Source organism: Mesitornis unicolor, unplaced genomic scaffold (assembly GCF_000695765.1).
Source record: "Mesitornis unicolor isolate BGI_N332 unplaced genomic scaffold, ASM69576v1 scaffold2777, whole genome shotgun sequence".
NCBI lineage: Eukaryota > Metazoa > Chordata > Aves > Mesitornithiformes > Mesitornithidae > Mesitornis > Mesitornis unicolor.
The window spans coordinates 116531-133357 of record NW_010195557.1 but is presented as its reverse complement, the minus strand read 5'-3'; the positions used below and the strand labels follow the sequence as shown (position 1 = coordinate 133357).

Here is a 16827-nt window from a genome sequence, read left to right as displayed (position 1 = left end):
CAGGAATTAATGAGCCTTTCAAAGCAAAAGGAGTTTACTAAGCCACATACTCAAAGTGAGAATTGTAGCCCAGGAAATATGTCAGGAAATATGTCTCTCTGATTTGTAAAATTAATTTCTGTAATCTCTTAACAGTTCTGCAACTTTTCTTTGAGGTAAGCAAATCATGCTAACGTACGTAACTTCACTGTTTTGAAGAATTTAGGACAGTGTGTCAAAGCTGAGGAAGATGATCCTTCTGACCACCTCTTTGGTATTTATACTTAATGAGTAAAACTGAGTAGCAGCTGTAGGAGGAAAACTGGTTTTAGTCAGTCTTACAATATTGCAGACTATTTAGAAATGAGAGCTAGCATATGGTAATGTTGTTATCAACATTGCCTGTGTTTTTTTGCACTACAAAATTATTGATGATATCGACAACTTTTAAAAAAGATAGTTGGAGAAGTTGGGTTCTAATGAAGCTTGTACTCAACATTATTCCATTATTCTGATCTTGTGGTGGTAGTAATAATGTGAGAGTTATGTTTCAAGACAAAAATGTTTCTTAAAGCTTTGATCTCTGATATCTTTTGGCAGAGAGGAGAATTTGGGAAGTGGACCAAAACCACCGTTGAGAGCCAGAGATTTCATGGCCAGTAATCCTGAACACTTGGAGATCCTGAAGAAGATGGGAGTCAGTTTGATTCATCTGAAAGACGGAAGAGTACAATTAGTGCAGCACGCGGTGCAAGTAAGACCTGACAGTAATTCTGAAAACTTTGAGTAAAATCCAGTAGCAATGAGGTTTGACACTTGAAAGTTCAGGAGGGACAGCCAGGCTGTGGAAGGGCTGAACATGCAGCTATGTTTAGCAGCTTGATGCTTGTTAATATTTTGCCTCAGCAGCACTTTTAACCAATCTTCTATTAAAGCAGATGGAGGCTGTTCATGTCAAAGTGATGCAGTTAACAATGTCTTACCTGAAAATACTGGTTTTCAGTGTGAGATACCTCTGTCTGTTTAGGAGGTCTGCATGTTTACATATTTTTAGTCTGCAGTGTGGTGAAGATGCTAAAAAGTTAAATTTCTCATTTGAAATTATGAATGAGTGCCAATGAACATCCACTCCATATTTTAAAATCTTTGAAGCCGTAATCCAAGCAAACCTAACTTCAGGGTTGTTTGTTTTTTTTCCCCTCAAAGTTTCTCAAGCATTTAAGAAGAAACCGTTTATCGTTTCTTTGCAATTCAGGCAGCAAGTTCACTCGATGCTGAAGATGGCTTACGGTTCATGCAGGAAATGATTGAACTCTCCAGTCAGCAACAGAAGGAGCAGCAGCTACCTCCTCGTGCAGTTCAAATTGTTTCCCATCCATTCTTCGGCAGGGTGGTCTTGACTGCTGGGCCAGCACAATTCGGGATGGACTTATCCAAACACAAAGCAGGGGTATGTACGATGTGTGTGTGATCTGTTTCTGGCTTTCTGTTACTTTCCTTATTGCGTAAGCCTAGATTTTACAGTACTGGTACTGTTTCAGGGTGGACAACTAGCGGGTGATCAATTAATTAGTGTGCCTAAAATGACAGGACGCAGCAATGACAGAATGACAGCAGTGACAGTCTTTCGGATGAGTGGCTTGTTGGTCTGTCACCCATGCTCTGCTCCTGAGTCATCAGTCATGATTTAGTATTTAAAATGCATATGTAGTATGATTTCTGAAACCAATTTATATAACCTGCAGTGCGTATCTAGTGAGATGTTCATTTAAGGGAAGGTTCTGCTACCATGTTAGCCATGAATTTGCAGAAGCCCTTTTAGAGTTAGAGTAGGCTGTTCTTACGCAAGCTTTTAGAAGGTTGAATCTAGATGGAAGAAGAAAGTATCACAGAGGCAGTGGTCTCTATTGGAAGCAGTAGGAAAACCTGATGACTTTGGACAAGATGCAGCCCAAGAGTTCCAGACTAGGAGGTCACAGAAGAAAATTTTCCAGAGACAGTAGTTTACAGGTGTAGACAAAATACACTGAATATGAGCATTATTTTTCACTTGGTCATTCAGTGCTGCTTAGAACTCTGGCTTCAGGGTAAAGATGCCTGTACTGACAGAAGACAACACTAAATCCATTAGATTAACTGAAGAAATGAAAATACTTGGAAATCTGTTGCAAGTTTGAGCTTAGTGCTCTAGTTCTCCCTTTTTGTTTGTTTTTTTTTTTCCAAACAGACAAGAGGATTTGTTGCAACCATTAAGCCATATAATGGATGCTCAGAGATCACTAATCCTGAGGCAGTGAAAGAGAAAATTGCTCTGATGCAGAGAGGCCAGTGTATGTTTGCTGAAAAGGCACGAAACATTCAAAAAGCTGGAGCAATAGGTGGCATTGTTATTGGTAAGTAAAATTTTAAGTTCTTGAGATTTTAAGGCTGTGTAGATGTAACCTGTATTTTACAGATCTGAAGATACTGGAAAGCTGCAAGAAGCTGTTAAATGCTCTGAGATGACAGTACTCCGACACAGAAATTGCCTTTCAGAAGAGGAAGAAATGTTTTGGTTTTGTTGGGTTCTGTGCAGAAAGCAGAGCTAAAGAAACTGAGATGGGTGATTGTCACTGTTTTTGAAGGTTAAAAGTTATTTTAAGGATCCCTGAGGGTTGAAATAGTGCTGTCTACCAACTGCTGAAGACTTGAGAAATGAAAAATGTTAAGAAAAACAAGTGCACAGTTGGCATTTTGCTTTTTACAACTAACTTACTATTTGCTGCCTGAGTTCCTTTTAACTGACTGGGCAGAGGAAAGCTGCTCAAAAAGTCTGCTGAAGTTCCGAGTTGTGGTCTGTTTGTCTAACAGGAGGTTTGCTTGCTTTGCCTTTTTCCTTTTGTGTGCACCTGACTAGATGACAACGAGGGAAGCAGTAGTGACACAGCTCCTCTCTTCCAAATGGCCGGTGATGGAAAGAATACAGACGATATCACAATTCCCATGCTCTTCCTCTTCAACAAGGAAGGAAACATTATACTGGATGCGATCCGGGAGTATGAGGCTGTGGAGGTGCTCCTTTCTGATAAAGCAAAAGACAGAGGTAAGATTAAGAAGTTATTTACACAATTCAACTTCCATCTGTGGTGTGGCACAGTGTGAAATGTACAGTCATGACTTCTGTTGCTACCCAAAGGTGCAGACACGTTATTTGACTGCTCTAGTTTTCTGTTTGATGTTGGGTTTTGGTTGTTTTTTTGTAAGAAGGCCATTATCTGAGGTGTCATTATCCGCTCTCCCCTCCCCACCCAAGTTAGCATCCAGAAATGCTGTTCATAAGTTAAATGTCAGTTTGACTAATGAGAAAATACAGCCTTTTGGATTCCTTTTGAACCCTTTTTGTCATAATCTGCTTTGAAGTGGTGTCAGGAATAGCATAAGTGTTTTCAGTGCCCTACATTTTGTAAATGCCTCTCTCGTCCGGCTCCCCAGTGACATTCTTCGTACCCAAAAAGAAAGAGACAGCTGTTACAACTATTTTGCCTATCTCGGGAGAAGTGGTTATCATGAGAAATAGGGCTGCTGACCTCAGTTGTTTTGCAGTTTTCCTTCTATAATACAGGAAAATTGCAAGCTAATACATTCCCAAGTAAAATGTGTGCATATGGCAGAAAATTCTAGCTTTCCTTTTGTAAACCTTTCTTGTAGCACTGCCTGGCCCAGGCAGCGTGTGTAAGAACAAGTATCTCCAGTAAACCAGCAATAGCCTTTATTTTCTGCAAATTTGCAAAGCTGACATGCCAAAAGCTACAGTGTTATGTCTTCATAGCTGCTTACAAATTCCTTCTGCTTATAACTATGGTTAAGCTGCTCTAACAAAATACTAAACACAAAAAAGAGCTCTGCATTTGAGAAATTGTAATCCGTGTCTGCTTCTTCCCCCTCCTCGTGCTTCCGTTTGGAATCCCAGCAACAATCTTTAAAGGTAAAATGATTCCAAACTACATTATTGATAGCAGTAAGTATCCCGTGTCAAACATGGCGTATGCAGTTAAACTCTCTAGAAGTTGTGAAACGTTAGTGTCCTCTATACTAGCTGTAACCATCAAACTCCACAGAAACCTGCGTGGTTAAATCGGGCAGCTGTTGGAGCACTAAAGCAGGACTTGAGATGTTTGTTGGTTGCTTTGAGTGGGGATGTGGTGAGGGAGGCTTTGGCTTTGGCTCTCTCTTCAGTTCACAGTTCAGTAAACTCTGGAAACTCTGTCCAACTCCCGCTTGCTTAGAAGTGAGATTCTGGTGCATCTGGAGTGCTTTAAAATGCAGCATTAAAGTTCAGTGCACGCAGTGGGTATTTGCTGACTGAAGGATGGCAACTAGCACTGGCCTAGAAATCACCAGTCAAGTTTGAGGAACCAAAACTAGTCTCACTTTATTGTTTGCCCTCGTGTAAAATGTGTTTGAATGTCTTCCCTCAGCTCCCTCTGTAAAATATGTTCCTTAATAACATTAAGTTCTTGTATCAATGGAAAGCCTGCACTTGCTTGACAAATAAGGTCAAGGGAAGTGACCTTGCTTATGAAATACATAACAAAATGCCTTCCTAGTTTTGTTGGTTTTTTTTTCAAAACATTTCTTTTTTCTCTTCCTTCTGAAAGACTTGGAAATGGAAAATACGGACCAGAAGTTATCTGATAATGATTCACATAAACAGAATTCAGAAGAAGCTACTTCAGCATCTCAGGATGTTGGTGCGGTCAGCGATGAGCCTGAAGAAGGAGGAAGCTCTGATGTTACTGACCCTGAGCCTTTATCTCCTGCTGACGCAGACAGTGACAGCGTTTCCATTTCAAATCAGGATTCCTCCGTCCCTGGAACCGATGAGGCCGGTGCTCCGGAGCCAGCATGTACAGCATGTACACAAGGAGATAACCGGCCTCAGGAACAAAAGACCGAGACAGAGTCAGATTCCAAAGTTAACTGGGATAACAAAGTTCAGCCTATGGAATCCATATTAGCAGACTGGAATGAAGATATAGAAGCATTTGAAATGATGGAAAAGGATGAGCTATGACTTGTAATAATAACTTATTTGTTAGTAAACAAACAGAGAACTCTGGGTAGAGGCACGGCCCTAATGTCTGAGAACTAGAAAACATATTCAGTATTGTGATGAGCAACCAGGTTTCACCTGGAAAATACCACACAAATCCGGTGCGCACTCTTGGTATTGTTTTAATTTTTCCTGTTTAAAAATGGGAATGTGCAATTGAAGCATGGTCTGGCTCCGCTGCACGGTGCTGTCACCCAGGAGGCTCATTCAGGGAACGAGCCTGACTTCTGCATTCCAGGCTCCGAGAGGTCACACTCCCTTGGTCTCTGGAACGCACAAGTTGAACACGGTGGGGTGAACCCACCACGTAATGGTTATCGATGGGAGCGCTTGAAGGCAGTGGGTCGGCCACTGCTCTGGTTGGAGTGAAGGTGCAGTTTCACTGACCTCTGCTGAGCTGAAAGCCTCCATTGATAGCAGCGAGTGAAATTGTTTCCCGTTGTCGTGTCTGTAAGACACAGTTTGGTTTTTGTCCTGACATATCATACTGAGACATAGTAGTGTTGCTCATCACTCCTTCCATCCATTAGCGTGAAGAATGACCATGGTGACACGTGAGTTTTCCCTTCTGCTCCGCTTTCATCTAGAGAATCTGTCCAGACCAATGCAATGTGTACTTTGTAGGCAGGTTCCATGAGGAAAGCTTAAGACAGCCTCGGGGTCTACCAGCTAAAGGTTCGTGGTGTGTTGGGAAGGTTACGCTCCAGGTTAAGGTGAGGTGGACAAGGCCGGTGATGAGTCACAGGTCCTTTGGCTTTCCAGGTTGAAAAACTCAGTCTACCCCGAGATACGGATTTAAACTGGCAATATTCTCTGAAAGGACACGAAACAGAACTAGACCAGATATAACAAAAAAATCTTCCTTTTTCTACGAGTTTGACTTCTAACAGCTTGACTTGGTTGTCATTCTCTTTATATGCAACTTCTATGTGTGTGATACTTCAGGCAGTGAGGCCAGTACCGGTAGTGAAGTGCGAGGATTTTGGCTGTTGGGTCCATGGTACAAAGTGTAGTGTGAACCACGAGGATGACGGGTATGTTACGTTAGGCTCCAGGAGGTTGTTACAGGTAAGTGTGAGTCCTAATATGTTATCTCCATTCTAAAAAACATTATTTAAATCAAAATGGGGATGTTTAAAGAACTGGGAGACATTCAGACTGTGTCCAAAGAAACTGCCAAAAACCAATTAACTTGATTTATATAAACTGCTTTTAGTGAATTGTGGTTCAAAGAATTCTTTTATATTAAAGAGTAAATTAACACTGCCTATATGCTGCACCAGGCTAAAAATGAAGGTTTATATTCGTCTTTACAATGGAATAAAAAAGCCCCAAAACCCTGATCTGAATTGCACCTTTTGTTTAGCTGGTGAGATTATGCGTGCTGAATATGCAACTGTTAATTAGTACAGCCATACTGTATTTATTAATGTATATTCCTGTACAGGGTGAGTGGAGAAATCCCAGGCCAACGTTGTGTACGTGTGTCCTGAGTGACCCTTGCTTTCAAGAGACGCAAAATGCACAGGCACCTTTTGAGAGCATGACAGTCGGAATATCACCCGTAAACTGGACGAGAGCTTCAGATCATTAGAGTAGCAGGAAATGAAGCGGTAGCAGAATAGTGAATAAGTGTCCTTTAAAATAAATTAGCTTTCAAATGTGGTTATAATTCCTTTGCACAAAGAACTGAGTGGAGGTTTGGACTGAATGTGTAGGGCTTGAAGCAGCTGGGGTTTTCCGTTGAGATTTTTTTATTATTTATGTTTTATTGTTATGTGGGTTTCTTCACGTAAGGAATTTGATCGTGGGAGCCTTTTAAGTGTCCTTCGTTACTTGGAGCCCTGGTCTGCACCCGAGAGCTGCTGTGCTCCCCTGGTAGTGCCCGGGCTCAGGGCGACATGGCCAAGGGCTGCAGGATCCAAGCCCCAGGTGCAGGTCGCAGGTTTCCACTGCGATGATTCCTTTGATCCGTCAGTGCGTAGTGCCACAGAAGGAGCACTTTTGTTCCTGTGCTCTTTGACATAGACTACATCTTCATGCTTGTTAGGTCTTCTGGAGGAAATAGAGTTATTTTTATAGCTATAGGGGCCCTCTGGTCAGTATGTTAAGACTGTCAATACAGCAACTAATGGTTTTCTTTTTTTACTTGCAGAAAGTGTAGGTGTAGATGTAAAATCTTAATAATTATTAACTTCCCTTGCCACCACCAGCTCATTTCCAACTGCTTTCTTCACGTCTATTGATAAAGCAGCAGCTGTCAGCTCTCCTTTTTGCGGGGTTTTTGAACGACCTCAGAACTCCGAATGGATTTGAAGCATCATTTTGGTGGTGGCCTACCTCAGATAACTGTTGCCTCCTCCTTTCCAGTTGGGTTTTTCTTGTTTTTGTTTCAGTTTGTTCTCCTTTCCCTTTGAAACCATCGTGAGAGCCATAGCTTTGTTTACAGAACTGAATTGGGTAATGTTGGCCTTTTGGGAAAGAGGAGTAAATTGGGGGGGCAAGTTTTATTCAGGTTATTTTCACTTGGTATTTCCTTGTGAGGAAATAGGCTTTAGTTTAACCTTCGCATATCATTCTGAAAAGAATTCAGTTTTCTGTCACTGTCATCTTAAAAAGCAAAAAGAATGTACTCATCAGAAACCAAAACCATTGTATTCATCACAAAACTTGTGCAGAGGGGAGCAAGTGTTCTTCCCGAATCTTTGGCCGTCTGCTCCCCGTGCGTGGAGCGTGGCTCGTTCACTGTTACTCCGTGGTCACCTCTTTGTGCTGTGCTGCACATCTGTTGCATTGAACGCTGAAGAGTTCAGGAAGCGCAGCTGGAGCTTGCACTTACTCCATGCCATATAATTCAGACCAGCCAATTAATTTCTCATTTGATCTTAGAGAATCTTCACAATTGTTTACATTTGTTTCTTAATGAAGTTTCAAAACGAGCCCAGCTTTGGTTCTCTTCCTCCTGCCAGCGTACCTGGAGGCGTAGCGGTAGGTGTGGGTGTTAGAGGGTAGAAACAGGACATCTTATGCAAAAGGCATCAGTCAGAACATAGGAAAAAACCCATTCTGTGAATGAAATATTGTATGTCAAGATTTTATAAGATTTTTTTTTTTTAGCCAGCCCAATTTACAGCCGTATATTTTCTTATGAAAGATGTCTAATAACAGGTGCTGTAACACTATTGTTGGGTTTCACTGTCTGGTGGTAAGTGTCTACAATATTTCTAAGGGCAACTATGTACTGTGATGTAAAAGTCTGGGCTAAAATGTACATAATCCGTGTACATAATTGTTTACTTGATTATAATTGCTGATTGTAAAGATTTAATAAATCTGAAATATTCTGGTCAAGCTGTGCTGTGCTGTGCAGGAAATTCTGAAGTAAGGGGTAACTTTTCCCTGCGAGGGTAGTTGAACACAGATACACACGTGTACACACACGTGTGCAATCGGACCAGCACCCGTTCAGTGTAAAATTGGAAGTGGACTGCAGTGGCTCTCAGCAACCCGATCTAATGGGGGTATTTCAACACCTGATTTTCTACAACTTGGGTATTTTCTTTTTCTGTTTTTTTTCTTTTCTCAAATCTGCTCCTGCAGTAAAAACACTGATCCTGTTTTTGTTGTGTTGTGGGTTTGTGGGGGATTTCTTGTGTGGTTTTTGGGTTTTAGTATTTTTTCCCCCTAATTCTAATGAAAAAGATCTCTCCTGGGCCTGATTAGGTAAGTCTCAAAGGAAGCATACTCCATCACCCCTTCTCTGTTCCCAGCTGTTCTCTGAGACCACTACTCCTCTGAGCTTTTCCTCCATGGAAGTCTTTCTTTAAGAAAATAAAAGCTACAGGAGCCCTGAGTTGGAGTCCTCGTTGAAGAGTTGAGCAGTGTTCCTGAGCCTCGGGAAGCAGCAAACAGACAGAAGGAGGAAAAGGGAGCTCAGGAAGGAGCAGTTGCTGTGCCTCCGAGCAGACAAACCCAGGGAGGGAGGGTTGTGCTCCTCTCTGGTGTCTCTGTGGAGTGGGTGACTGCAGGTGAGGGCTAAGCTGGGGATGGGGCAGAGGGGTTTAGACCAAACCTCTCAGGACTGAGATCTTCAGCGCAGTGGAGCAGCCCCTTGTGCCTGCAGCCTTTTGCATTTTCCCACCTTGTGTCATCATCATCGTGGCCTCCCGTCTGCAGCTGTGCCCCGTCCCTACCACCCTGCTTTGTTCATGTTCCTCCATCTGTCCACCCAAAAACCAGCCAGCCTTTGGTGGTGGGTCACCCGTGGTGCTGCCCATGTGGGCACAGGGGTGCAGCTGCTTAACGGAGGCACCAATTCTACATCAATTCTGGTGTGCTCATTATGGGCGCAGGAGGGTTGAACCAGTTGCCTTTCCTGCTCCTGGGGCCCTGTGGATGGTGGATGGAACTCAGGAGGTGGGAACAGGGCCATGACCAGCAGCAAAGTGACCTCTCACTCTGGAGAGAGAGATCTTGGAGCAAAAAACTCTGAGAGGAAGCAATGTTCTCTCCTAGCAATAGCCTCCTGCGGTCCTTACAGCATCTGGTTTTATCTTTCCTTGTTCATCTCCACCACCAGTATCAGGAATATTTAGGTAGTTATTCCTGATACTCCCACTCCTCAGCGATGCTTACTGCACAGATGCGTGAAGGGTAAGGGAGGCACGGTGGCATCAGCACATCACATCTCCTATTACAATGGGCTCTAATAATTATTTGATGCCAGTAGCTGCAGTGAAGGGCTGTTACTCCACTGTCACATTTCCACTTCCCTGTGAGGTGACCTGAAGCCGGAGGACTTGGGTGGCTCCCACAGCAAGTCAGCCTCAGCTGCTGCTCTCCCAAGCCCCATCACTCAGCTCAGCCCAAAGCCGCCGGTGGCAGGAGTCCCATTTTCTTCTAAGTGCTACATAAAAAGAGAACATTAATAAACAGCTCCAGCCGGAACGGGCAGCGTTTGCCTGGGAGAGTTCACCCAAGCTCTTAAACCCAGTGCAGGTGAATTAATCTTTATTAATCCTTTGGGAGAGGGCACAGTGTGATGACACAACACGAGGGCTTGGCCCATTGATGAGTTCTAAGCCAAAATTGTGCATAAAAACGTGTGCAGGGTACTTGGGGGTACTGCGCGTTGCTTTTGGGGAGCACCTTTACCCCGGGACGGCTCAGGCGCCTGCTGGCTGCGACACCAGGACAGACCTGATGGCAGCAGTGCAGGACAGAGAATGACAAGAAACAGAAAACCCCGTTTCACCGTTCCCTAAAGCTTCCTCCTGCGGAGCATTTTGCTGCCCTTGTGCCCTTTGCCGGGTGCTGCTCTCGCCTGCGCAGCGTTTGGGGCTGTGAAGGAGCGGCTGGGTTTTGAGCGTGAGCCCCGGCCAAGGGGAACGCTTGCAGGTTTGCACAGGGATGTGTGGAGCTGGTGCAGCGCAACGTGGGCGAGAAGAGATGCTGAGCAATTCAGAGCTGGGTGTTCTGAATTTGCTGCATTTCAGGATCTCTCTCTCATGGGCAGTGGGGCGGTAACGGCATAAATGTTGATCGTTTGAGAGGTGCGTGATCCTCCTCTCCACAGCAAAAGCTGTTTCCCCATCCCTTCTGTAGCCCAGTGCTCCTCACGCTCAAGCGCAAGAAAATCAGCAAAGGGAGCTCAGAAAGGCATAAGAGGGAAGGAAAGAAAAAAAAAAGAAAAAGAAAAAAGGCAGAAGATGTGCAGGAAAGAGCAAAAAGGCATTTCCCAGGGCCAGGTCTCACGGCTGTTTTATGTAACCAAGCACGTGGCTGCCCACGTTTATTTTCGGGCTTGACACGGGTTATCCGATTGCCAGGCAGAGAGCATCTCTGTTAAATGATGTCAATCTTTGCTGCACTGGCATTACAGCATCATAAAAAATTACATAGCTGCTATTTTGGGTAGCAGCTCTCTCCGACTCAGTGAATAAATGCATCTCCATATGACTCACTCTCAGGGATTATTAATAGACACCAAAGCTGAATGCCAAAATCCCAAGAATACCACTCAGTTTCCACACGTAGCTTTCTAGTTTCTCGCAGCAATTGCACTTCAGAACTTTTTGTCTCAAAATTTAATTTTATAACAAATATATGAACAGGTGGAACAAATTTCCTATTCAACTCACACCTTGAAGGCTTGGGGATGGGGAAGAAAGGCTGCAGCGATGGAGGATGCTGGTGCTCCGGCTGTGGGCCTGCAGGATGCCACGCTCCAGTCCTGCGTAACCCGGGCAGGGCAGCGCCTCCTGCCCACAGCCCTGTTAAGGGGAGGCTGCCACTACAAACGAACAGCGCGGGGCTCCCGCTCTAAACAGAAACCCGGCAGATACATCAGTGTCAGGCAGCAACCACCGGATGACGCCGCGGGCTCAGGCCTGGAGCTGGCATTGTCATTGAACCAGATTTTTGGTAATTCGGGGGAAGTCAGCAGTGGGGTCCTCTGCACCGTCCTGGCCCCACTTCCGCAGGGAGCTGCTGCACATACACAGGGTCAGCTTTGATAACGTGGGCAAACCTTTTTTTTTAAAAAAAAAGGACACTTCACCCCTAAAACATCCTGTTGGCATTTGTGAACCGGCCAAGCTGTTGCTGTGGGTGTAGGAAATGGGTGTCCATGAGGATGGTGGTGCTTGTTAGCTTTTATGAGCAGGTTCGCAATCCCACACGTTTATGAAGCTGCTGCTGAAGAAGATGATGATGATGATGATGATGATGATGATGATGATGATAAAGCTGATGGTGATGACTGTGCCATCTTTGAGCTCAGAGCATTTACCTGGACATCAAAGTCATGAACTCTTTCGAATGCTACCAACATCCACATTTCGCAGCTGCCCTGAGCCAGAATTTGTTTCCCATTGCTGAACACAGCCACAACAGCACAATAACATTAATGTGAATTTTTTCACACTTTAACTTTTTGGATATTTGACAAAAAGTTTTCCTCCCCAACAGCAGAGCAAAAACCATCCCTTTGACTCCTGTCTCCTCCTCCCCAAACACCTCCAGAATGAAACTAAAGGGGTTTTAAAAAAAACATTTCAGCCTGAAAGGTGTTTCCCAGTGGTCTCAGGACCCTGAGCAGGGGCCAAAAGGCAGCAGCTCTCCATCCTGCTTACCACGGGTGGTCCTTGCTGGATGCACCCCTCCATTCACCCAACTTTACAGATGGTGAAACTGGTTTTAGAAAATGTGGTTTAGTGTTTGTAGGGTTAGAAAATGTGAACTTGCAGAGGTGATTGTGTAGGGTCGTTGAGGTGGTGCTCTTCTTTTGACAGGGAATGGGGGACGAGAGGTCCCCCTGCTCCCCGCAGGCTGAGGTGACGTGGAGGTGCAGGAGGTTCCCCATGCTGGGGAGGTGGTGGCACCCAATGGGCTGTCAGAGCTCAAGTTTGCCAGCTTTCAGCTTAGAAAATGAAGGGGCAACGGCCAATGTGGAAAACGTGTTGTAAAATGAGAGTATAAAACACACACGCTGGACACGCCACCTGCGCGGCATCAAGCTCTGGCTGTCAGAGCAGCAGTGCTGCCCAGTAACACCGCTGGGACAGAAACGCCACCAGCGACTGGGAGTCACCCCTTTGTTCAGGGCCTGTATCAGATCAGCTCCTCGGGGGCTGCAGACGTTTCCCAGCTGGAAGCCTCTCCTCTCCTGAAGGTCTGACATGTCAGCCACGCTGATCTGGAGCTGAGTCATCACTGACTCCAAAAACACAGTGACAGATAATGACTGGTTTATAGACATGATAGAACTGAAATAGCTGAGAACTGAATATTTATCTTCAGTTTAATTTTCGTACGGTGACGGCAATGTCTCTGGAGTTTAAATATGTCTCTCTGGTGCTTCATCTATCCATTCATTCTTGTCTCATAAGCCAGGTCTCTAACACGTGTTGTGCTCCACAGGCAGTCGACAGCCGGGGTCTCCTGCAGCAATGAAAAGGAATGCTGCAAAATTCACGCAGTGGTGCCGACCGCTGCCTCCTTCCTCTCACTGCAGCGGCTGCTGCGTCTTGTGGCAGCGCCACGCGCAGCTCCACCGGCTGCAGCGGAGCTCAGCGCCTGCCCGAGCGCACACGGGGACGCTGGGGTGGGGGCGTTCATGGGCTGAAGATTTCAGATTTCACCCGTGCAGACAGGATCAGGAAAGCTGTGAATGAAGGGCTAGAGAGGCGCACAAGTCAACCTGGGGGTTGCACAGCCCCGCCACGGCCAAAAAGGTCTGAAGGCAGAGGAGGCGGCATAGCTGGGTCTTCTGGGCCCCAGCACAGAGACTTCAGCCAAAAAAAACCAATCCCTGACTGAAAGCAGAGGAAGAAATTAATGTTAAGTTTTGGATGGTCTAGTTTTGGGGCTGAGAAAGGTGCCTGGGTTGCAGGAAGCAGCAGCATTAGTGGTCAGATAATTCAGCAGCTGCTTTGATGCTCCTCCCCAAGGGCATTTTGGGCAAGGTCTGCAGGCCGGTTTCTCTGTGGTGTCTATTTGCCCATCCCTCTCGTCCATCTCTGGGGTTTCCAGGCTGCTCCTCACCTGTGGTACCGCAGCGCCAGGCAAACCAAACACCCGCAGGGACGCATCCTTCGTGGGGAGGCTCCGTGGAGCCTGCGCCAGTCACCCCTGGAGCATTCTCGAAAGGCAGGTCCAAACTGAGATTAGGAGGAACAACCAGAGCAAAGGGCATTTGTTGGACATTGCCAGTGAGTCCAAGACAACGTCCTAAAAAACCACCGCCCACACCAGCGAGAGCCCAGAGAGCTAACAAACACCCTGCCTAGTTTGCCACGATAAAGTGGGAATCTCCGCCGAATTACAGAAACCCAGCCTGTGCCAAGCTACAGCCTCCAGCGGTGCCCGCAGAGCGTGACTTACGTGGACACCATGGAAAACCCTACAGCACCTCAGCAAAGTCCATCTGCCCACGCAGAGCTTCTGCACAGCCCTGCTTCCACCTGGGACGGGCTGGGGCTTTGCTCAGGTCCTTCAGCAGCTTCGCAAAGTCCCAGTGCTACAGAGAAACCACTTGTGGTTGGTGCTGGTGTCCACGAGCAGAATCCCTCCTTGCCTCTAGAAAAGCCAGATACCAAATGCCAACCTTCAGAACAGAGTAAAACCAGAGCAGCAGGCTCCTCCTTGGACCAGAGTGGGCGCAACCCAAGTGCAAGAGAAAGTCGTCCTAACGTACACAACCACCCTTCACACCTTCCCACCATGACAGGACCTGCCCCCTTGGTGAGCCGGATGCCGTATGGAGGGTGGGAGGGTTTGGGAGGGGGTACAGGTGAAGAAAAACTGTCAATAATTAAAAAAAATATAGAGACATCATCTTTTTAGGTCAAAACATATGTGTTGCAATAGGTACATCATGGAGACAGACAGTGATGGAAGGAGACTGCCAAAACCACCACAACAGCAGGCTGAAGGCAGAACGTGCCCCTGTGTCCAGTTACCAACGATGGAGACAAAAATCAGTGGCAGACAGGCAATAAACAGGTTGTGGTTTTTTTTTCCAGGAGTCCCACTCCAGGTGGAACCCGTCCCACGAACACTGCGCCAAACTGCCCCGAGAGCACCAACGGGCAGCCTCTGCAGTCCCCAGCAAGCCCTGCTCCTTAGGTGAAGATGAAGACAAAGAAGACGACGATGATGATGATGCAGCAGCAGCACCGTTGGCTTCCTGCCCGCCTGGGACGCAGCATCCACCCAGGCAGTCGTCTGAGGAAAAAGGGTCCCTTGGGCTGGACTTGGGAGACCTCTGGATGTGGGGACGGCCACCGGCCTCTTGGGCAGCTCTTGGGCTCCTCTCCTTGCTCCTGCCTGGGGCTAACGCTTGGGGCAGGCCAAGGGAAGAAGGGTGAGGGACTGCCGTGTTCTCCAAGATCCCACAACACGACTTGCTCTTATTAAATGACGCATCAGCCCCCTAAAGAGAAGTTTGGCTCCAAATCAGTTTCCTGGTATTTCTTTTAAAAGAAACCTTGAAAAACCCATTTATAACTAAGTGCACCGTATCAGATATAAGCATTTTTCCTTCTCTTCCCACTCTCCTCTTTTCCACCCTGCTGAATATATTTAAGCAAAGTGACATGGAGGTGCAGCTTCAAGGAGAGATGTCTTTTCAAGTGGCAGTAATCTGCTTGTACTATTACAGCTCCTCAGCCGCCGCATATATTTAGACTTTTAACAAAAACTGCCAAGATTTGCAAAAGTGGAAGAAATAAGGCAGGTTAAAAGGCAATGTTCATCCAAGCGCCCTTGTGGGTCTGCTTGTGGCAGCTGCTTGCAGGGAGGCTGGGTCGCTCCCGTCCCCTTCCCTTGTGCTACGCGGCTGCAGTCAGGTCCCTGCACTCGCTCTGGAGATGGTTTTGCTGCTCCTCAAGGCCTGAGGAGATGCTCTCCTGCTTCGCCAAGCAAAGTGGCTGAGATGTGGAGACGAGGATGTCAACCCACAGCCTGGGATGCTTGGAAACCATCTTTTATTTCAAAGACTTCAGACGTTCAAGACCAGAAAAACATTTCTGCTCTGTTGGAAGTTTTGCTTCCACAAACATGGTTCTGTTTAATAGGGGACCAGCACCGGTCTTTGCTTTTCCACATCCCAGAGTTTAACAGCAAGTCTCTTGCCTGACCAAGAAGCTCCTAGGTTCATGGCAATTTATGAAGATGTGCCATGGCCAAGGACTTGCCTGGCAAATCCCGCCTGCTCCTGCCAAAACCTGATGCTGTTCACGTTTCCTGCAGACGGGCTGAGTAAATCCGAGTCTGTCACCCTCACCCCAGTCCCACCAGCAGCCTGGGGCAGCGGTGGAGCACAACTGGAGCCAACTCCAAAGACAACTGACGCCCTCCAAACCCCCTGCCCATCCTCAGGCCCCCACAACCAGCAGCAGGACATTCACAAATACCGGCATCTAACGCTTCATCAAGGGAGTTGTCATTTGTACAGAGACCAAAGCGCTTGCTGCTGGTCACACTAAGAGCGCGGGTAAGACGGGAATTGTCTTCCTTGCTCACAAAGCTTCCACCAAAACCTGCGCCTTTGGTGCCAGCAGCAGTAGTGAGAAAAAAAGGAAAAAAATATTAAAACTGAAAGAAACTCCATGTAAAAGGAGGCTGACCATGATGTGCCTGCAGCACAGGGTTTGTATGGTGAAATGTATGCATGCGATGTTTAGCATCTAGAACTGAACCACGTTTCAGAAGGACAGACCCAGTTCCATCACTCCTGCACTGATTGCGAAAGCTTTATAAAGCACTTTTGAGAGAAGGATTCGTGGGATCAAGCCCCAGGACTCTTTATTAATTAAAGTGTTTAAATAATTGACATGTGCGGTTCTCTTGACTCTCTTTAGCACAGCTACCTGGTCGAGAGCTGGCATGAATTATGGACAAACTCTCACGCAAGAGCACAGCGTTATTCCCTTGAAGAACTGGTAACGGAGCACACAGCTCCATGGCACTGGGAGATGCCAGCAGCCCTCAGGACCATGCGATGGGAGGGAGGCAGTGAACCTCAGCTCCAGGTCTTTCTCTCTGAGGGTCCTCCCTACCCCATGGCCACATCCACTGCCAACAGCCAAAGGAAAATGCAGTGCAGGGAGGGAAGCATGAGGAGGTTGGGGTTTTTTCCTCATGTGCTCTAGGTATGGCACAGCACAGATGGGAAGCAGAATCTTCTGAAGTGGACTCTCCAACCTCTCTTGGAGTGAACATTGGAGGAAATCTCTTTATCCAAGAAATTCCCT

The 16827-nt window shown here is 46.3% G+C and overlaps 1 protein-coding gene across 1 annotated transcript in view; it reads left to right on the top strand.

Moving 5' to 3' along the window:
• EDEM3 (ER degradation enhancer, mannosidase alpha-like 3) overlaps positions 1-5232 on the top strand; it is a gene marked incomplete at its 5' end in the record, with an annotated part of 25336 nt that extends 20104 nt beyond the window's left edge. The window contains 5 exons of the mRNA XM_010188154.1: positions 580-733; positions 1235-1429; positions 2207-2372; positions 2876-3061; positions 4617-5232. Of these exons, the coding sequence (XP_010186456.1) occupies positions 580-733; positions 1235-1429; positions 2207-2372; positions 2876-3061; positions 4617-5032 (1117 nt within the window). The remainder of the gene's footprint in view (positions 1-579; positions 734-1234; positions 1430-2206; positions 2373-2875; positions 3062-4616) is intronic.
• Between the last annotated feature and the right edge of the window lie 11595 nt (positions 5233-16827).